This window comes from Myiozetetes cayanensis, unplaced genomic scaffold (genome assembly GCF_022539395.1).
Source record: "Myiozetetes cayanensis isolate MyiCay16 unplaced genomic scaffold, myiCay2020 scf10, whole genome shotgun sequence".
NCBI classification, from domain to species: domain Eukaryota; kingdom Metazoa; phylum Chordata; class Aves; order Passeriformes; family Tyrannidae; genus Myiozetetes; species Myiozetetes cayanensis.
In genome coordinates, this window is record NW_026086605.1 from 26181770 (window position 1) to 26204706 (window position 22937).

Consider the following 22937-nt stretch of genomic DNA (forward strand, 5'->3'; position numbering starts at 1 on the left):
TTCAAAACTAAGTAAAAAATTCTGTTTACTTCTGTTTGTAACTTTTTCAGAACTTGAGATGAAGTTGGTTCCTCGATTTAAAGTCATTTCTGTTACTAAGTATTGGCTTCAAACACCTAATTCAGATTATCCTGCTGTGAGTTTGAGCCTGGCTGCTAGCTCACTTACCACAGTTCCACTGCTGTAGGAAATGAGGCAATTTAGTAACTGTTTTTTAGTGCCTTAACTAAGAACGGTGTCAAACCCCAGAGGATGTCCAGAATTGGATCACTGTCAGCACTGCACGTGATTATTATACTGCCTCTCATTAGGTGTGAAGTTTTTACTATCCCAGTGTTGTTCTCATTTGACTTTCAACAGCGCTTCAGCGTCTGCTTCCTTTTATTGAGTGATTAAAGGTAAGCCTTTCCCCTGAGGAACAGTGCACTAAATCAATATGCAAGAAGATTGCAAGCAGCTAGAAAGCACTGTAATTAACAAAGTTAGCCTAAAGTTCCCAAATTTAGCCAACAGTGTGAGAAGAAAAATTAGTTATCAATATTATCCATAGATTTATTTTTCTTTGATCTTGATAAAGAAGTATAGTTTCTTAAGTATGTACAGAAAATGTTTTGTAGAAATCTATCTGGAATTGCTGTTTTGAGTCAAATATGGGAAAATACTTCAGATATACCATGATTTAAATTTGTATCCCTTTTAGCAAAAAAAAGTCCTAATGATTACTTGATTAAAAATCATGTGGGAAGATTTCTTATGAGCTCAGTGTTGTCATCTGGAAAGTTCTCACAGATGTAAATAGATTTGAGATTTGACTGTTACTGTAGCTAAAAAATCTATGCATTCTTAAACCTTACACAAAGCGAATATATTTAAGGAAAAAACACTTTCCTTCACCTGTAAGAAACACATGAAAAGCAAAGAACACAGTATTATTTTCAACCTAGTTGTCTGCTGTAACACTCAGCTGTAAAATTTGAATTCCAGGGCTCCATGTTAACTGTGACTTTTATATTTCTCCTTCTGTTGAGAGAGCTCTGCTGACACTGTGATTTACTAGTACAGTTGTCACTTAAGTTTATGGAAAATTTATCTTGACAGCTTCTTCAACACCCATGAGATTATAGTGTTCTAGGTGAACTGTAAGATATATGTGCTTTTGAAGACCATTATGGGCATGTGTATGTGTTTGTATACATGTCATGTTTTCGTACTTTTTGCATTCTATTAATTATAAAAGTGAGAGGGGCTGATCAAATTTTTGATTTCGTGTTGTATTTTTGTTAAAAAAAAAAGAGAGGTTTTGCTATTATTTAAAAACAAAGCGAGAATGCATTCCATTGTTTTTCTTCTGTCTAATTCACAGTCAAGAACGTTATCATTAAAACCTGCTGGAAAGTCTTCATACCTTATATCCACAAATTTCTCTGATGATTGCAGAGCCAGTTGCAGAACTATATAGTTGCTATTATCAGCTGGCATCTACTCAGTATATTCACAGTACTCATGTGTCAAAATGGCTATAAACTGTCGACCCAATTTATGACAATAGTCTAGGTTTTTTCTGAAATTAATAGTTTCATGCTGGGAGCACACAGACGCCCTCAGCTGTGTCATAAGTTACAAGGAGACGTACCATGGGAAGAGAGAAGCTGGAGCTCGCTGCCTTCTATGACGTGCCATTCTGGTCCCTCTCCACCCAAATGAGCCTTGGGCTGTGTTCCTGGGCTGGTGTAGAAGGGACTCCAGAATCTAAAAGTCAGCTCTTGTTGCTGGAGGTCGAACTAGAGGTTTGATGAGTGTTGTTGGATGCAGTGAAGAATCAAAATCTGACTTGCATATACTCAGATAAAAAGCAAATTAAAATAACATACCTACAAATCAGTATGAATATAAAAAGGTCAGTGGAAAACATTAGCAATTCTAGCAAATTAGCAGCTTGTCAGGGGCTGTAATGTAATATTTTGTTTACTACCATGTAACTCAATTAACTTGTAGATATTTCAGTATCCCTTGACTGGGCAAATGCTCTTACAGTGAGATCACTAAATTAATGAAATTGTATTCCCAATGCATTCCCAGTGTACTGAACATTTCTAATGCTCAAAACATGATCAGCCTAGATATCACTTCTCTTTTAAACAGTAAAATTACAAAACCTTTCCCACCCAGCTGTGCATTTTGTGTTACACTATTCAAGAGGTCTGTTCACAGAAATTTGACATTTGCATAAGACTTAGTAAGCATGGATGTATTGGGATAGATTTGGGTTTCAGTTCACGTACAGCCAGATTTTGAACATCTAATAGGCCTTACTCATGTCAAAATCTTACCTCTCTGTTTCACAGTAGTAATTGTGAGGCTTAGTTGTTTTAGATAGAACTGTAAATTAATTGCCTTTATGGAAAGTATTTTAAATATTCATTCAGAGATGCATCATGTAGAAAATTTGAATTGTATAGGAAATTATTTGGATCCATCTGCTAGTCTAAAGCCAATCCTGTTGCCTTCCTTTTTATAAACACTAGCATGATAATTGTTCTTCAGGTGGTCTAAAAAGTGCTTTCATTCAGTACATCTCACATTTTTAAGCTTTTTCTAAATAAGATGAGGGTATATTTCCTGTTTGCCTGAAGCCATAATCTATATTTTTAGTTGTGTTATTATACCCAAATAAAATATGACAACCCTCTGATAAAGATAGTAAATTCAGTTTCTAAATCCAGACTTGAAGTGCTTTTTATCTTAATTAAAAAAAAAAAAAAGGACAAACTGAAATATGTATTGAAGATATTTTTAAAAATTCTTTGTTTTGATGATGAAGACATTATAATGCTTTAATACCAGACTCATTGGCAAGCTTTATGGTAATGTTGAGAAGGAAAGAATGCCTGAGAATTATTTTTCTTTTTTTCAAATTAATTATTGTGTTTTAACCATTAAGGATGTCATACTTTTTATAATTTGGCTCACAACTGAATGCACTTGTTTTCCCCTCCTGTTTTATTTTGTTTTGGTTTTTTTTTTTTTGTATGGCTCTTGGAGACAATCTGATAAAGGCAGGCATACCCATGAAATGTGGTGATATGAATACATCTGCTTTGCTTTTGTTTGTCTTTTTATACTCAATCTCTGCATCATGTAGCCTCCATGATTTCAGAATATTCTTGTTTATTTTGCTGGTTCTCACTTGGCTTGATGAAATTTTCCAGTAGCTCCCTATTATCTAAGCGATTAGTTGTTTTTCTTCATTTACTAAATCCAGTGGTTTTGTTTCATTGAGAACTATAAGTGTGGCAATAGTGGTACAGGGAACTGTACTAGGACTTAATGTTGCTGTCTTATTCATTCCTTTTGATATAAAATCAGAGCACATTACAACTCTCAGTAATTTATTACTGTTATTATTAGAAAGCTCTTTGGCAGGTAGTTTTCTCAGTCCATTCAGTGTGGACAAGGGCCTGATTTCTTAATTTCTTGGTATTTTCTGCACTTAATTACATGATGGAAAAATGATGGAAGCTGATAAAAATCTGATGACACATGTTTTTTTCAAAACTAATCCTTGAGGCTGACACTAGTTTTAAAGCTTGCAATTTTTCTTACTTGTCTTCCATTTGCAGAAAGTGGGAAATGGTACCATTTACATGTGGTCAGTGAGCAAGTGTGTAGAGTTCTAGGTCCCAAATGCAGCTTGCATGGCAAGTCAGAGAGCTGTCATTCAGTTCTGATTGTAATACCTTCCGTGCTTAAAGTGTCCAATGATTGATGATTTTGAATGGCAAATAATCTCTACTTCTATAGATTTATTTAAATTCTCTTTTTAAAGGCACCTTTGATTCAAGAAACAGTTACCCCCAATTTCACAGACTTTCTTCGGCTTCTGTGTGTTTAGAACAGTACTTCCCAACTCTCCTCCATCAACTTCCCACCAGCCAGTAATGGGCTCTTTGAAACCCTGCCTCTGCAGGAATGTTATCCCAGCCAAGGCTATTTAGCAGTTGTGCCATTCTGTGCACTATTCCTGCCTCTGGTCCACGTGTTCCCTCTGGAGTGTCACCTGGCAGTGTTGCCTTGGAATGGGTCGTACAAAGCCAGGGAGGTTCTAGTAAGAGACTCCTTTTAACTACTACTTCAACTTTGCAAAGAGCAAACAAAGATCTCACTCTGGGCTTTGTTGTGTTTTGTGCAATTGGTTTGGTAGAAGTTCATTCTTTCATGCTTATTCACACCCATGTTTCCCTCAGAAGTATTTAGGAGAAACGTGAACTTAATGATGGCTGGAGTTGTGAGAACATAAATATATCCCATGAGGGCTTTTCCTCTCCCCTCCTCTCCTTTCATTTATCAGCTTTCTCATCTTTTTCCTTGATTTAGATATAATTTTCAGACTAGAAGATTTTCTCTCTCATTTTCAAATTCAGCAAAATTTGAGAATTTAGATGAGAAGTAGCAAGGTAAGGGAAACAAGTGAAGTGCTTGCAATAGATGCCCACGAGCTAGGATTTCCCATTCTTTGTCCTCTGTCACTTGCAAGAGTGAGACCGAATGAATGCAAACGTTTTGCCTGCCTGGAGAAATGATGGTGAATACTGGCCACTAACCTTCTAAAAAAACTGCCACGCTTTTCAATTTTCCCACAAATCACAATACCAGTGACTATTGTACCAGAACAGATGTGTTTTTCTTTGCTGAGCCAGGAGCAGAGCATAAATCAGTTTCTTTGCTCTGTTTTTATTACACCACTGTACAATTTCTAGCCCTGTCAGGCTCTCATGAGGTACTACTGTTTGCTTTACTGATTAAGCAAATTTTCATGTTTCAGAAGAAGATACAGTAAGGTCTTAATATCTACTTTGCATGTGTCACATCACACACCCATCACAGAAGTTTATTGATAGTCTGGATAGTTTGCTATATCTTCATTCATAATAGAAATAAAAATTCAATCCCATCTGTATTGTAAGGAGGTGAATGCATCCTATGGAAATAATATTTGTAAAAAGTTCCCTATTTGGATCAGTGTACTGATGTTTTCTCAAGTTTGAAGACATCCTCATGGATACATTTATTTTCCTTGCTATTTGAAGGAAATTTCAGGTATCTAAAACAGTGTCTAGAATGTTTATATGGGCCTGGAAGTATTTACTGATTTAAAAAACCCAAACCAAATAGAAACAAAACGAAACACCAAAACCCCTGTTGTTGATCTTCAATTGACTTAGTTAGAACACAGAGGCTTCCAACTTTGAAACACAACAGTGTTCCAATAGTGAAAACAATAAAAAATGAAATATTCTTGACCCATCAGTTCTGTCAATTTGCTGAGCATGCATGGTAAACTGCACACAGATAATTTAGTCTGAGAAACCACTGAAAATGGAATGGTTAACTGTTCTATTTTTTAACATGAGCTTCTTTTTAGAAGCTGTTTAGACAAGAAAAGAAAACTCACAAAAATTAAAGGATAATAGCAGAGGATTAATGCAGGAATTGCAGGTCAGAATAGCCTATATCTGAAGAACAAAGAAATATGTATGAGGTAAAAGGTTAGAGGTATTTTGTGCTACCTTTTTTCTTCTGATATGTGCAATTAATAATGTACAAACAGAAGAGAGAGATTAAATTGTTTTCCTCCCAGCTAATGCATTCTGTAGGCTGATCTGAAAGGAAGGAAGGAAAGAAACCAACACTAGGCTTTGAGGAGACATTAACAGAAAAATTTACAGCTCTATTATACAGTGGTGTATTCAGACAAGTAATGCCACCACCTTTCTTTTATGTGCTGTACTGCTTGCTGCTGAATAAGGTGTAAATATTTTGACAGTGTGTATAAAGGGGTTTTACAGTATTTGATAGTTTGGATGTAGAATGAACTTTAAAGGAGACAGTTAGGAGGTATATTTTCTGCAGTGTGCATAGGGAATTAATAGTGAGCCACGCTGGCAACAATGGATGTAGCACACCTGATTTTCTGTAAACTTGAAGAAAAGTACTAATTATAACTGCATTACTCATTTAGATGTGATTTTTGAAGATGCCCAGGGGAGTAAGGCACCCATTTCTTTCAGAATTTCAGTAGGTTTTTAATTGCTTTAAAGAATCTCATTCTTAGGGAATTAAGAGAGCTTCTGAGATCTGAGTTTTCTTTGTTCTAAGAACTTCAGTACCCTGGCAGAACAGAGAGCTGAATCCACATTATAACAAAAACCAAAAACAACCAACCAACCAAAAAACCCACAACCCCTCCCTCCACCCCCAAACAAAATGAGGTCTATATATTTTTACCTATGACACTTTTCCTTGATAAATTTCTCTTGTGTATAGACACTCAAGACAGTCCTCTGCACCTTCAAGGAGAGCTTGTTTAGGGCATGATGCATTATCAGTGTGCCTCATCCCTGCCTAGAGGGATATCTTGCCATTACAAATACATTATTCCTCTGAGCCTTGGTTTTCTGTGCATGTCTGTACATAGCCCAGAGCATACATTCTATACTGAGCAAGGCTCACTGGGGAGGGAGCTGAGCTTCACTGATGTGTTGTTTCCCAATTCTGAGTTTGTCACATGTACCAGGATGGTTCCAAAAGAGAGGAATGGTGAAGAATGGGTAATGGACCCCTGCTCACCTTTCAACAGCACAGATTTATCTCTATCTTAGGTATGTTTCACTGCATGCATGACTCCTGAGATTGTACAGAAGAAAAGATGGTGAATGTGGAGCAAAGAAAGCTTTCACCAGAGGGTGCCTAACCAGTGCCACTTCACTTGGCCTATGTAGAGGAGGATGGCCCCATACTGACCCCTGAGTACTCAGGTAGCCCATATGTGACATGACCAATGTATTTCAAATGTGTATTTTACCTGTTGATTTCTAAATACATCGCAGCTTTGCCTCCCATTGCAGTTCTATGCAGATAGGAAGGTTTTATTTACTCATATTTTAGGTTTTGATTTTTGTGACCTATTGAACGTAGTTTCTCTATTATCAATATCCATAAATATTACTAGGACTTAGATGACCATCATACAGCATGGCATGAAATACCTACATTCTTACTAGCATTACATAAGAAATTGGCAGCCCTTGGCTCTTGGGTTCTTGTCATGACACTTGTGACCATGAAATAAATGGTTTTGAAAGAAAAAAAAAACCAACACCAAAAAACCACACCCCCCCCATCCCCCACAAAACCCACCCAACCAAACAAAAAAGCCCACCAAAAAACAAAACCCCACCAGTCATTGTGCTGGGTTTTTATTATGTTTTTGTTGTTGTGGTTTTTTTAAGCCTGACCATTTATTTCAATGCCTAAACGGAAACAGAAATCTTTCGATGGTGTAGTCCCATGTGAGTTTATCCTACCTTAACAGCAGATGGTGAATACCTTCAACAGCTTTGTTTCTATTATCAGATGTCTTTGATTTACTCCCTTACTTTACTTTTTAGCCTTTATTGCTTTTGTTCTGAAACAGCAGAGGCAGAGCTATTGTTACTGCTCAGCTATAGCTTTTCTCACACAATACTATTGATCTCTTCTTTCACCATTTGTTTTATGGCACTATCCAAAAAAGTGTTGTGACTAAAAAGAAGGAGAGGATGAAACCTCTTTAATAGAGTGGTACACTGTAAGACCTTATTGCTGCAAATATCTGTGCATGTATTTAATTGTGCATGCTACTCCTGCTGGAAATACCAGAAAAATGACAAGGTGTGACCTAAGTACGTATGTTATCCTTCGCCTATTTTACTCACAGCTCATTCTATAAACCACCATAACTGATAACACCATTCTTTAAATTATATGTGGCATTGGTTATCTCAAGGATAACAAGAAGTATTCAGTCTAGACATCATAGTTTTGTGGATTAATGGTGTCCTATCCAATGAACAACCAGAAGCATGTTCAGTCAGTTTAGAAGTCCACATACAGACTTGCACCTGTGGGGAGAGAACCAAAAAAGTCAACCTGAGGAAACTTGTTTTGAGTGATGTAGAGACTGCTTTTCCTTGAGAGCATACACTATAGCTGTGCTCTAGTTCTCACACTGCAGGGAAGCAATTGCTTCATCTTCCTTGCTTTTATGCTTTTGATCTTTCTGAGTGGTTGAAAGAGCTGCATTTTTCACCTTCTCCTAGACCAGAGATGGTTGGTAGTGTCGTGCATTCGAATATTTGTTCCACGTTTTTACTGTCCCACTTTATTATGGGATCTCAAAAGTGTCGGATTTATTCTAAACCTTAGTTCTCCAGCTTCAGTTTCCATCTTACCTTGTGTTTATTCCTTGTGTGTATCTTCATATTCTGTGCACTCTGAAAACTCTGCCCCCCTCCATTAGGTTCATAGATTAGTTCTTAGAAGCTGTTCTTGCTCTTCCTGATTGTGGTTTATGTCAATGCTGGCATGCTAAGACAGGCTCTGAGCTCTTTGGAAACCACACTGGCTGGATCTAGATCAATCCCTTCTGAATTTCTGTTTACTTTTCTGGTTATTTATTTCAAAAGTGATTTCTTTTATTCAGATTTTGGTTCCAAGTAAGTTTGATTTTTCCAACTACATGATTTTTTAAATTATAATGAAGTAAGCAGAAAAACCTATAAGGTATTTTCCTCTCCTCAAATCAGAACTTTTTTGTTTTCAGTCAAAATGCCCAAGACCCTAAAATCTGTTCTATACAAAGTTATTTTCAGTCTTTTATAGTGTTATTTTCTGAAATTTATTTCAGCTTCTCCCCACAGTGGGACTCTCAAATTAAGTCTTGGAGAGAGAAAGTTGATTTGGAATTTTTTGGAAATTTGAAATTTGATCTTTTGCCACTGGGAAATGATTTATTCCAAATGAGATAGAGCAGTATGTCTGTCTAGCTCAGTTTTTCAACTCAAAAAAATGGAAGGGATTGGCTGATGCTTAGCAAACTGATCCTTGTAACCCTTGTGGCCGTTTTATCACTATCTTTCAAATTACTCATTAGATGTGCCTGTATAATTAAGCCAATATAGTCCTTTACATTACTGAAGAGTTATCTGCTAATTTTTCATAATTCCTTGTGTTTCCTCATTTATTTTTTGTTTACATTTGCTCTAGGTGTAACGTGTCTCTATAACTTTTAGCATGTGAATCATTCACGTAATGATTGCCAGCAATATTTGTATTCATATGGGCTTTGATCTAATCCCCTTGAAAAAGAGATGCTGGTATTGCCTTCCCTCTGTTTTGGATCCTGATTAGTCACCTAAATCACATGCTCCCCTGGTTAGATGTCTTAAATTGTATAAACAGGATGCATCTCTTTCTTCTTCATTGATTACGCGTGAATATTCATAATTGTTCAACAAATCAATTTTGCATGAAATAGAAGGCTTTTCATAATGGTCATGAAAGCACTTTTGGCATGATTGCTCTCATTACATTGCTCTCATTTATTCATGCCAATATTTGTGACATTTTTTCTCTGTGAGTAAAACCCCATGCACTAGTGTGTTTGAGATCAAGCTAATGAAGAAATATGAAAAGAGAAAACATCGTCTGAGCAAACAGCTTCTATTGCAGGAGGCTAAATAAGGGCTTCTGGGTTGTGTTTGTACCTGCTGTCCCTCTAATCTTAGTCAGCCTCTTGACATACACAAATGCACATTTATATATTAAAATATGTTGACTATTAAAGGCCAAATTATCTTTGTATTTAGACATTATTATTACATGTGCTACATTAGACCACTGGTAGATTACAGCAATGGACATGATGTAACTTGATCTGTATAATAATGAAAAAGTAATTTTAGTCTTGCCTTGTTGGTAAAGTTCATCAGCTTTTCTAGTTTGGATTCATGCTTGTTATGGCATCCTCTTAGCAAATATTTATGTATTTCACCTCCTGAGTTCCATTTAGGGATGTACGGAGGATAATGCCGAAGGAAGGGTGGGAAGCTGAATTGTCATTGCATAATATTTCAGAATAGCTATTTTTTACTATTGAGGCTGCTGTAAAATTGGAAGGCAGTATCAAGATTTCTTAGCTGTGCTCACTAAATTCATAATAAACTCTCCAGTTCCCATGTGAGCTTAATATACCCTAAATGTTAGGATGTTCTCTTTCCTTTTTGGAAGATTGATGGCAGTGAAAAGAACATAATTACAACAAAAATGTTAAGACATGCCTATCATCTAAACATTTTCATTATATACCCTGTATTTTATAAATGAGGCTGTTAATTGGGAACATGTCAGCTGATGATGAATGTCCTATGATTTGAAATAACTGCCTTACAAAACATTATTTTCTAGCTAAGAATTCAAAATGTTAACAGCCATAAGCATTGCAAAACTGGAGTGTTAAAAGTGGACAGGTAGAGGCATGTAATGTGATAGATGCATGCAGTGAATCTGGGGGCAGGAGGGTTAAAATTCAAGACAGCTGAGAGGATTTCCATGCTTTTGGGAGGAGTTAATTACACCTTTGATCCTCTCTCAGCCAAAATCCCACTGCACCTTTATGGTTTGTTATAGACAACAGCAGGTTGTTGTATATCTGAGAGAAATTCTTTGGCATGACAGGTTGAAGATGTGTTTCAGTGGAGTAGCTGCTGCCCAAATATTCTGGAGTTTGGCCAAATGATGAGTTAAAATGATGATACTGATGATAGATCAATTAATTGTGAGATATTTATTTACATGATTTATGTGAAAAGATTACTGTTTGACACAGTGTTGCTTTATACCAAGTTTAGATGTTGGAGTTTTTCCTTTTTTTTATTTTGGTTTGTTTTTATACAGCAAGATTGAAAGCAAGGGGAAAATTAGTTTTCAAAGCATCAGTAGTTTCTTTTCTAAATAATATTTCTAATTAATATCCTAACTAACACAAATAAGAGCATCTGTGATTCTAAACGTCTTACTGGAGCCTTGGGAAACCAAAGTTTCATGATTTTACCCAAAACAATTTCAAATGTTCATGTAGGGTGTTCAGAGATGTTGTCTATTTACAGCTGTCTCAGAAGTGAACAGTGCCACTCTTTTTCCAATTGTCTTGAGAACAGAATAATGTTTTTCAAAGGGTAGAGGGAGAGACTTTCATTGCTGTAGTAACCACCCACTGAAGAATTGAACCAGAGAAAAATTAAATAACTTGGAGGCAAGGAGAGGGAGGAGATGGTGGGGAGAGATGGTTTCTCATGGGCTGTTAACGGAATCAGAAGAGAGAAAGGAAACAAAGTGTCAGGTTGATAATTTATTATGCCATCTTTAGCAGAAAAGAAAGTTAAAACAAAAAAAGAACTTGGCTGTGAACAATGTAGCATTTCTCACCTACTCAATGGTATAAAGTGCCCAGAACAAAAATGAGGTCTGGCAAAGAAGATTAACATCATGTGGAAACCTGCAGTGTCTTAGCTCCACTGGTGGGAGTTGAGAGCAGGTAAACAGTCTTTTTGCCATTAAACTAATCAATGCTAAATGATTTTCATATTATATGCTTGATAGTGATGGTCACTCAAACCCTAGAAATATGCTGAGAATAGTGCCCACTGTGTAATAAAACCTCTATTTTTTTCCAGCTCCCTTCTTTTACAGATCCTCTATATTCATAGAGGGTAAATTATCTAGGCCACCTCATTCCCTATCAGGGCTGCATAACAATTCTGACAGTGCTTAAAGAACAGGTTAGCTGTAACAGCACCCAGTTCCTACCCCAAAAATTACCATTATGATTTCAACCTGGAATGACAGTATAAATATTGATTATTTTAATTAATGTCAGTATTTGCTGGTGATGAGACTGTTTACCCTTTCCTGTCATTGAATGCTCTGGGCTTATCTGTGTGGCTCATCTACATTCATTTCCAGCAGAGATTTGTCAGGGAAGTAGGCACCATAATCACTAATAAAACTGTTCATGTATAGTTAAATTAGGCCAATTTGAGTCAAGACTGGGTTAACAGATTATGTGATTTCAGAACCAATTTTTGTGTAATTCTTGACATGTGACACCTGGTATTGTTATCTAATGATATGGCTTCACATAATATGCTGTATCATATGGATTCATATTGGTACTATCCTTTTATCTGAACAGAGTTTAAAATTTTTAACAAATCATCTTGGAATACTTTCAATAAAAATATTTTTAATTTTGCAAAGTGCATCAATTGATGCTGTTGGCTGAGCAGTTACATGCTTTTTCTAAACAAATGCTTATGTTTGCATGTTTACTGCCTGTTTTGCATGTCTGGTGTAAAGATGATGTAGTATCCTTCAGAACAGAAATATGTGTGTCATTCAGCAAATTATATACATGTATGTTTCTTCTTAGTACTGAGGACATTTCAGTAGGGACCTCTGACCCCCATTGCACCAAGTAAAACTGTAAAAGAAATTAATTTTCCTAAAGTAGACCAAAAAAAAAGAAAGGAGATGCTTTTCTCTTTCCTAACACCACAAAGTGCTTACTTTTAAGACCTAGAACTCCTCAGTCTCTCCCTATGTTTCCCAGAGGCATAATTTTCCATGTGGGTTTAATTAGAACATTCCAAACTGTGCTCTTTCTGGTAGACCCTTCTTTGTACAAACTGGTAATCTCTGGGCTATGTTTATTATTACTTTAAAGCAATGTGGCTTTTCAGTACTTGAAATCCATAGAAACTCTTAGTACGACATGTGTAGGATTCAACCGTGACAACCACTTCAATTAAACACCATAAGTATTGTTTTGAGAAAGTTTGGCCTCAAAGAGAGTAACTTTGGAACATGTATGTACATTATTTATTGCAACCTGTGCCATGTTCACATTCAGAAAGGCCTAACACCTGTTCCTGATGAAAGTGAGCATCTGGTGTTTCACAGATAATTGAGACATGAGCTTACTGTCCTCTAGGCCAATCAGACAAAGTGGAACCAGGTTTTTTAGGTGGATGGTATGACCTGGGTCAGTGCTGGGTGCAATTTTGATCACTCCTTTTACATGGGTTGTGATCAGAATAGGGTTTGTCTGTTATATCCTGTTTGCAAGCAGAAGTACCAGCAACTTCAGTGTTATGCCCTAGGAAAGAAGCATTGTGCCCTTCAGAAAGAAGAAGAGAGATGGAGATTTTTCCAACACAAAAGAATAAAATGGGAAAGTTCTTGAGAGCTCTATTCTTGTTAAACCTTTACCTTTTCTTACTCTGAAAATCTGAATTTGTGATATTTTCACCGTGACAGATAAGTTTGTCATGCAGCAAAGGAATAAATTCACCTATAAATCAACTGCTTGGTGACCAGGGTACAGGGAGAAATTTTTTTTCCTGATTGAGTTTGTCCAGAGAGGTAAACTAGCTCATAGAGATAGTGACCGCAGGATGACACATAATGCAAGAAACCCCAACTAATTTTGTCCTCTCTTGTTGTGGAGCTAGGTACATAGGTCATCACTGTTCACTAGGATGAACTCACTTCTGGTCAACAGTACTCAATCTTTTCTTTGGGTGGGGACTCTTTTAGCTCAGAGATATAATTTTTAACTGGAGAAGACTATTACTCTGCTATTAAGCCTGAAAGGTCCCAGAAGAAAATGCAGAATTATCTTTGTTTCTTGTTTTCTTCTGTGACAATGTTTCCTGGAAATGCAAACCTGTGAATAAGTGATCTAACATACCCATGTCTATGAGCAGGATTTGATTTCTTTGTGCTCCAGTTTATCTACTTGCATCTATGGATATGTGTGTGTCTGTATGTACAAAAGCAGACAAATACTTTTTCTCCTGGCATTTGCTTTATATTCCCTCTTTAGGGCCCGTAAAATAATTATAAGGTAACAGAATCCAAAGAACTGCAATATAATTGCAATTACCAGCAGTATATTGCAAATTCAGATTGCAATGTCAAACTGTCCTAATCTGCTTAAATGATGACTTGTACAGAATTCTGCAGTGTGATAGGAAAGTTGCATTCATGTACTTCTTTTGGAAAAGCAGTAAGGGTGGGAAAAATATTCTTAATCACAGAATTAAACAGCCTGTCCCACCAGACTCATAGCTATCCTTCAGAAGCAAATAGCATAAATATTGTCTCCATTGCTTCTACTCCTGAATGTAAACATTTTGGTCTTCAGAAGTTACACCATTTTAATTTCACTAGTGCTCTGTATTTGTTGCATTTGGTTGCCTCTGACAGACTTGTTACCTGCATAACTATAGGGTTTTTTTCTCACCAGGTATTATCAGCCGTCAGGAGGCAGAAGAGTTGTTGATGAATAAATCTGAAGGCACATTCCTGGTGCGAGTCAGTGAGAAAATCTGGGGCTACGCGTTGTCTTATCGCCAACAAAGTGGGTTCAAGCACTTCCTGGTTGATGCTTCAGGGGATTTCTACAGCTTCTTGGGGGTAGATCCAAACCGACACGCAACACTCACAGATCTGATCGATTTTCACAAGGTAACACTTGCTAGGTAGAGATCAATAGCTGAGTGGAACGAATTAATAATTTAACAAGGAGCTGTGTAATTTGAAACCAACCTGGAAAATAATAATGGCCATAGTGTGGGAAAGAATATTCTACACTAAGTTTAGTTGCAATATTCATAGTGTGTGTCTTTTGTTGCAGTGAATCACAAGGCTTTTCTCCTTCTTTAAAATGCTTCAGCATGTATTTGCGTCCTCTTCTACAACACATGCTCTCCTTGAGCTACAAATGGACTAATAAGGGCTGGCAGAGCTAACACTTTTTGAGCCTTTTTCCTGTGGAAAATTGGATTGGAAATGCCATAGAAAGGTCTTTCAATGAAATCTCAGCATTTGTTTACCTTTGATGTGAGGGCTATAACGTGCAAAAGCAAGGGAGCGTGGCCCTGCAGTAAAGAGGGTGAAGAGATCATGGAGGGGCTCCCTTTTAGGGACATGTTAAGAGTCACTCCTTATTACCCAAAGCAATCTTACAGGAGTAATTTACTACTTGACTTTACATGGGTTTGAATTACTTTGCCTCTAATGTTTGTTTCCTGTTGCCAGACTGTAACTAAACAGTAGCACTGTTGTCTGAGCACAGTAGCATAAGTTGTTTTCATGATCATGCATCTCTCTCCAACTTCATCAGTTTTAATTGCTTTTTTCTTAACCACCCTTATTATTTCTCTTCATCTCTTTTCTAGTTCCTTTACCCTTTTTTATCCTTTTCTCACTCTTGGCTCTAAGTAGTTTTATAAATTTTTACTCTTCCTTTTCTTCATAGCTTTTTATTTTTTAAGTGTTCAGTCTCACAAAGGTTATTTTTCTTCTAAATTCCCCCTCTTTTAAATCTTCCTTTTACCTCACCTAGTTTGCAACATCTGTTTAAGTGTTGCCTTAGTGTCACCCATTATGACATTATATGTCCAGAAGTTATATTTCCACATGGGGATATAGTAGGTGTCCCATTTGACTAAAAGATATGTCCTCCTCTCATTTGATGAAATCTTCTCTCATGGCTACCTTGGAAGCCAAAATCCCCCATACCCATTTTCTTCCTCATCCTCTGCTGAGCATGATATTATATGGCATGGAATATCCTTTTGGCCAGTTTGGGTCAACCAGAGGGTCAATGTTCCCTCTTAGCTTCTCCCTTATTTCCAGCCTTCTCTGCCAGCAGGTCTCGAGAAGGAAAAAGAGAGCCTTGATGCTGTGCAAGCACTGATCAGCAATGGCCAGAACCATGGTGTGTTATCAACACTGTCTTAGCCACAAATTCAAAATACAGAAGAAAGTTAACTTTGCTCCAGCCAGACCCAGTACAACTGGAAAGAGTCAAACCACAGGCATGTCAGGGAAAGAAAAGCAGACATGCAACACCTCAAATGCAGATTGTCAGGCACTGGATGTAGGACCTCTGGCTCGTCCAGTATCCTCTCTGCTCCTGTAGAGGGGTGATGGTGGCAACCATTTCCAACGAGCTCTGCTCCGGCTACCTTCCTGTATTTCTATCACAGCTCATAGTAAGCAATCACTGTATCAGAAACACATTTACAGACAGCAGTAGAGCACTTAGAAGCAGAATGGCTTTTAGGTCCTGCCACTAAAACAAAAAGCCAACACTTTCTTAGGTGTCTCCTGATAATAGTTAATAGCTGGCCCTGTAGGAAGCCTATCAGAGAAACTGGTTCATCTTTAATGCCAACACACAATTCTCTTAACTGTCTAGCTTTTAGCTATATTAAAACTGGTCTCTTTGGCAATCACTTCAGGAGGCATCTTATCCTGTCTGTCACATAGTTTTCTTTGAAGCTTTTTTTCCTGCCCCTTCTGGTGAAGTACACAGTCAAGTGTCCCAAAGCCTTCTGGTAACCAACTAAGCAATCTGTATGTAAATGGCTGTGCTTTGGGCAACCTTTCTCTTGCAGCTGTTCCTGTATCTTTGAGAAGGTGCTGCTTTCCTCAGCACTATTTTTGGCAAGAGTATACTTTCCCACCCCATGGGTTGCATGGACTTCTCTTTGAGGGATTTTTTAACTTTCAATCAAAGTGAGCAGGACTGGTATAACTAATTTTTTACTTAATTATTGATTAATTTTGTTTCATTTTGATTAAAAAAAAATAAGAAGAGGTCATTCAACCAACTCAGCTGACAGACACAAGTGGTAACCACTAGCTGAAAGAACAAACCTTACAGAATAAAGTGTGACTGTGAATCTTCTCTTTTTATTATTTTCATTTAAATACTGCGTGGAAAGCAGCAATAACATCTCCAAGATAATTGCTAAATATTTGTATTTACTTCCTCATAACCTTATCTAGTTGACAAGCTAGAGATTTGTCAAAAGTTAAGACTCAGTGATCTTATGGTCTTTTCCAACCTAAATGCTTCTGTGGTTCTTTGATTCTGAAAATCATTTAGTTTGGGTAGTAACTTTCTGAACTTAGTCTGATGTAGTGACTGGGAAGGAATGACAACTGGGAACCTGCATGTGTTCTGAAGAAATCAGGCACCAAATTTACATTGAATTTCAACAGAAACTAGATAGCTTTTGAACATCTGAGGCCCATATATAGATCCATAACTTGGATCTAAACTTTCAGATGAAGGATTGCTATTTTAGTCAATATCATGTCTGGATCCTGGCTCATTTTGGTACATCTATAAATCTTAAATTTCTACAAAACCAAAAATGAACAATCATTACTGTAGGAATAAATGCAAAGACCAAGTTCTCTACTTTTACAATAAGTGAATTGGTAATCAGTTACTGGAAATGCACACTTGGCATGTGAGTGTTTACTTCATGAGAATACTTGCTATTTGTAAAGGCTGTCTTTATCCTAGCAAGGTGAATGTATTTCATGTTTCTGTAATGAGTCAGAAAGTTGTTCCTGTTACGTATGAACACTCAACATTGAACTCTTGCTCTGTCTGCCTGGGGAAGCTTCTTTCATCCTGTGGAATGACTGTGGAAGTAGCATAGGAAGACTGGCATATGCCTGTTAAATTAATCCATGAGAACATCCTTTATTTTCCTAAGTAGTGTTGCAACTTGCAAGTAGTACAAATCACAGCCTCTTGTGTACACTGATTGCACTGATAGTAGCACAAGTTACTAAGAGCATAAGCAGAAGATAAAGCATGAAGAAAATGATTAATCTGTAGGATCCCTTTGCTGGTCCGTAATTATTTTATCAAGTGTTTATTCATAATTGGTTGCCAATTACAGGAAAGGCTTAGATCTTTGATATTTTAATTGGTTTTATCTTTCCAGGATGAAATCATCACATCATCAGGTGGGGAGCTACTACTGGAGCCATGTGGACAGCAGAAGAATCCACCAGACTACAGCCCTTTATTTGAATAACTGATCCAGGACTAACAGGGATGCATTCTGGTTAGCAGCAGTAATAAATAGCTACAAAAGTAAACACTGAAAGTATTTAACAAACTTGCAAAGCCACTGGTCTTGTGGCCAAAAAGTTCCTCAATAGAAGGCCTAAAATATTCCTGTTTTGCATCTGAATTAACATCATTATTCATATTGCTAGCATGTGAAAGGTGAGAAATTACCAGCAAATTACTCAAGAGGATACTCCCAGAAAATTTTCAAGGGATTGTGGCCAATTGCACCGAATGCTAACTTCCTATCCTAATTTTTTCATGTCTGATGCAGCAAGAAGCACGGCCAGGAACTGTTCATAGAGTACCATATGAAGTACCAGTGTTGGTGAACAGATTCTTTTTTCCAAAGCAAGGTTTGTCAGGTTCTGTTGACAATCTCATTACTCGGTGGTGCACTTTTGATAACAAGAGAAGTGGTCTTAAAACATCCTTCTGCAGTTTGTGATTGCTTACATGGGTAGGTGTATCTTGACACTTGGCATTATACTTTTGAATTCAGGCCCACAAAATTCCCCACAGCAGAGACAGAACAAGGTCATGTACCTTATATTTACAATTTCACGCAGTCCAACAGCCTTGGAAGAAACTTTACTCCTGCACAGTAAGTGGTCAGTTTATTCTAAAGAAAACAGTTTGACTTGCTGCAATTTTCTTGCTGTCCTTGTCATGTTTTCTACTTTTAGATGTGCAAGAGACACACTGGACATTTCTAGCTTTACTTTGCTGTAGGACCGTGTATTTTCCTTAGCTGTGTTATAGGTGATGGTGGGCTCGTACATTTGTACATGGAAAAGGTACAACTAATTACATTATCATCACGCTATTTTATGTTTAAAAATGATGCACACAATGTGTTCCTCATCCATTTGCTATACATATTAACCCCACGTAAATAGACCAGGAGCTGAGATCTGTGGAGTAGTTGCTTAGCTTTTGGACTACAAAGATAATAAAATATCATCACAGTAGATAATTTGTCCTCCTGAAATTTGTGTCTCAGTCATTCTTGCACTCTGGGCTATCACATGGTACTGATACAGTCCTGCATTGTTTCACTGGTAGGCTGGACACTACTGGGGCAGGCAATTCAGAAAATGGAGTGAAAGAGCTGCAAAACTGTTACTATTACCTTCCTGTGCTCTGTTCCCATGAATGGCTAGATAGAAACTGCTGAGTATAGAAGTGGGTTGTTTTCAGCTCCAAATATTCAATTGCAGTGCAATATTTCAAATAGCAGGGTTGTGACAGTTTTGCATGCAAGTGATTTGTTTCAAGAGTGAAGTGGAACATGAGGGAAGGAGATGTGTACCTTGTGGTTAGTGTCATAGCCATGCCTTTAACAGGCAGTTTCTCTGAACTTTTCATATGTGATGTGTATTTTGAGACGTTATGTGGACCAATCCATATGTGTTACTGTAACTTCATGGTTAATTTTTCCAAAGAGCCTTCCTCTGAGAAACCAGCTCTACACTTTTTCCCTCCTATAAAAGGTATCTCTAGAACCACCTCGGCCTCAGGTGGTTATTCACAGCTGCACATGTTCCATCAAAGAACAACTGGACCCCTACTTTAAAGGAAAATAAAAAGGGACCTTTTAAAGTTGAGGTATCCATAGATTTTCCCCAAAGCCAGAAAACAGCAGATGGCTGCATAGAACTGAGGCTTCAGAGGCACTACTGAACAGTTAAGGTGATATTTAGACACCCAGGCATCTTTGCAGACTGATGTTTTGCCTTTATGAACTGAAAAAAACCCCAAACAAACCAACCAAGAACAATAAAAAAACCCCACCATAAAATGCCTCCTTCTGTTTGGAAAAGGTGATAGGCCTTCTAGAAGACATGCAAATTCCAAAGTTTTTGGGAGATTACACAACCTATGGTACAAAATTCTGTGAATATTTATAGACAGAATATTGAAAAACTCATTCCACATGGAATTCACATGTAGAAACTGATAATAATACAGCTATTTATTTCTAGTGTCACACTTCCCAGCACCTGTTTGTGTTTTGTTTAGCCATTAAGAAGGATTGGAAATACTAGCTCTAGCTTATGTGGCCTCTTGTGATGTGATTAACATCAGAACAGCATCACCATTGTTACTTCAGAGCACACTTCCTAAATTCTAATTTTCACAAGTTTTCTGTCTGAATTCCATCCATTTCTCATTCTAAGATTTCCCTAGCTTTAAAACAAAGCCCTTGTAAGTTCCCCTACAAATGATGCTACTTGGTAACTGCAATTTCTTCTGAGAGTTTTATTATGCTAATAAATGGCAGAATTCTAAAGTAAAGAAATTGCCTTTTTTTTTTTCTCCATAGCCCAACAAAAATAATGAAAAATAGCCAGTCAATTCATAGAGATACAGTAAAGAAAAACTCAAAGATGCATAACCAAGAGCAGCAGCAGCAGCAGTGGTGATATACAGTGCACATAACTGAAGGTAAATTTTGAGGGAAACAAAAGGAGATCACAGGTAGTAGAAATTAAGGAAAGCAAAAGCTTTCCTTGGTAGAAATGTGCAGCTGTTACTAAAATACTTGAATCAAGTACCAGCATGGAGATATTTTCTAAGCTAACAGATGCTTCTTGCTGCCTTCCAGAAAATAAGTGGATTATGAAAAGGTAAGCCAGTTAATAGGAAGAAAAGAAGGTAAAGCAAGGAAGGAGTAAATGTAGAAAATTAAGAAAATAAGAAAGGGGAAAATGTTCTTGTCCCATTGTTTTGAAAGCATTTTTTTTTTTTTTTTTTTTTTGCTGCTCTGGGAGGAAGACTGGGCCCTGCTACCTCATTTTCTCTCTGCAAAATTTCAGCTTTGAGCTAACGATCTACCTGGGAGCTGGACTTTACACTCCTGAATCTGTAAGATTTGGGCTGATCTGTGCTGCATCTGCTTCCCTCTGCCAGTACATGTGGTGCTGTCTGAAGCTGTTCATCACTGGGTAAAAATATGTTCCTAATGCTGCCATTTCCTTCTCTGCGATTGGTACCTATATTTCATCACACGATGACCTTCCAATCTTGCTTTTTAACCTGCTTCTCTAGTGGTAGCTGTTGTTGAGTTGTAAGAGGTGCATGTTATAGATTTTCATTATGAGATTTCCTGTCAATATTTCTTGTCAATGAGACCACGGGGAATACATTGAGAGACCTACTGTGGTAATTGTGTTTCATAAGGAAAAATGCTACAGAAAGAAGGGAAACTTTTAAACCTTTAAATGAATTGAACTTTTCTCATATGTTTTACACCAATAAAATATGGCACACAAGGTCCCAAGCTTGTTTGAAGATGTCTTTGAAAAAGCATCTTTTGAGGATTTATTCTTGCTTCTTCCTGGATCCACAGATCCATCAGTTCTTTTGAATTTTGTTTTAACCTGTTATTGCACATAGACACCTCCAATTTAATACTGCTCTCTCTTCTAAAAAAAGAGCAAAAACCTAGCAAAGAAATTGAAAGCAATCATGGAGGAGATTTTCAAGGCTACTCAAGGAACATAGAAGCCAGTCTATTATCTCATTATTAATGGAATAATGATGTAGTATGAGTATTTATATATTAGTTTTATAATAGTTCTTTTGGATTATTATTTGAAGTACTAAATACCTGTTGTCCTGAACAAGTACTAAGCAAAAGAAGATAGCATCTGCCTCAAGAAACAAATACCTAAATTTTTTTTTATTTTTATTTAATAACAGAGATTTATTTTCAGGCTAACTGAGTAGAAACTCTTTCCAAAGTGCAGATTCAGAGTGAGAACTTGCACTAAGGTTTCAATCCCTTTGAATAAAAGTAATAAAACCTATTCTGTTGCTGAAGTGAGGCAGGATTAATGCGCTGACTACAGTAAAAGAATTTGATTTTGTATGAACTAAGGATTCACTTCTGCTCAGTCTTCCCTTGGTCACCCCAAACCTGAACACAGAGCACTAATGGAGTTGCTCCACTCTTCACTGCAGTTTAAATTCTTCCCTTTACATAAAGCCACAATAGAAACCTCATCTTGGGTAGAATGTGGCAGTTCACAGTAGGAGAAGCTTTTCTCTTCCTTTATATGAATAAATTTGTTTGCATAATTTACAGGTTAGAGTTTATTTTTCAAGGACTGACTTTCTTTACTGTTTCATTATGCCTTTGCTTTAAGATTCCTTTTTCCCTTCCCAAGAGGATAGAGTAAGTGACCTCTGTGAATAATGTGTCCCTGGCTGGGCTATAAATTGCAAAATGAGGTGTTTGCACTTGACCAGATGCTTGGTTTGTATTTCCTGAGATGAATCTCCTGGATACATACTGTCTGGTGATAATGATGCATAATTGATTTTTATAGCTAATTTCTTGCCATGCAAGTGCTGTGTGAAGCTTTCTCTTCAAATATTTGTTTACTGCTAGTGATTAGTCCTGTAGCCAGTGTATTTACATGATGACCCATAGCTAATGCAAATTTTCTACTAGGCTGGAGCCTTCAATGAGTTAGGTTTCTTCTCTTCCAGAAGTTTTAAATGAAGGTAACATTTTATGGTACCTTTATTATATATCAATAAGTGATTTTTCTTATGGAGGAGAAATAACTTCAAAAGAGACTGGACATTTAGTTTGGTCCTAATCATGTTCTTTTGACCTATGTACAAAGAAAACACTTAGCATGTTAATGTTTCCTTTGAAGTTTAGCTGCCATTTCTCCCCTGTTCTCAGTTTTAATGAGAACTGTGTGTGGGAGAAGGTTCTATGCTCACAAACCATGGAGAGAAAAGAGAGGAGGCAGGACTATTTTATTCCATGTAATTTTACATGTATCAGCAGGCAAAGCTTGAATGAAGTATTTCCTGAGATGCACTGTTTTTCCTGCTTAGCATTCAGAGGATCTGTGCTGAGACCTGTGGTCGCTGTGTTTCCCTGACACAACAGTGGCAGGAAGGTTTTCCTACCGGATGAGTAAAGGGCACAAAGGGAGTTCAATAAGTAACAAGACAGTGCCCTAGGAGTGATACAGAACTATGCAGATCAAGCATATGATAAAGACATATTTTGTGCATAGGTGTGTAGAGCAAGGAGTGGCTGCAAATTCTTGTTTGTTGTATCCTTCTAACTGTATGATTGTTGTCACTGATG

At 37.2% G+C, this 22937-nt stretch overlaps 1 protein-coding gene across 2 annotated transcripts in view; it reads left to right on the top strand.

Annotated features, from left to right (window-relative positions):
- Window positions 1-17786, top strand: part of SH2D4B (SH2 domain containing 4B) — a 62032-nt gene extending 44246 nt beyond the window's left edge. For both annotated transcript variants that reach the window (XM_050305458.1, XM_050305459.1), the window contains exons 7-8: window positions 14186-14406; window positions 17694-17786. In XM_050305458.1, coding sequence (XP_050161415.1) covers window positions 14186-14406; window positions 17694-17786 — 314 coding nt within the window. The remainder of the gene's footprint in view (window positions 1-14185; window positions 14407-17693) is intronic.
- Window positions 17787-22937: the final 5151 nt, after the last annotated feature.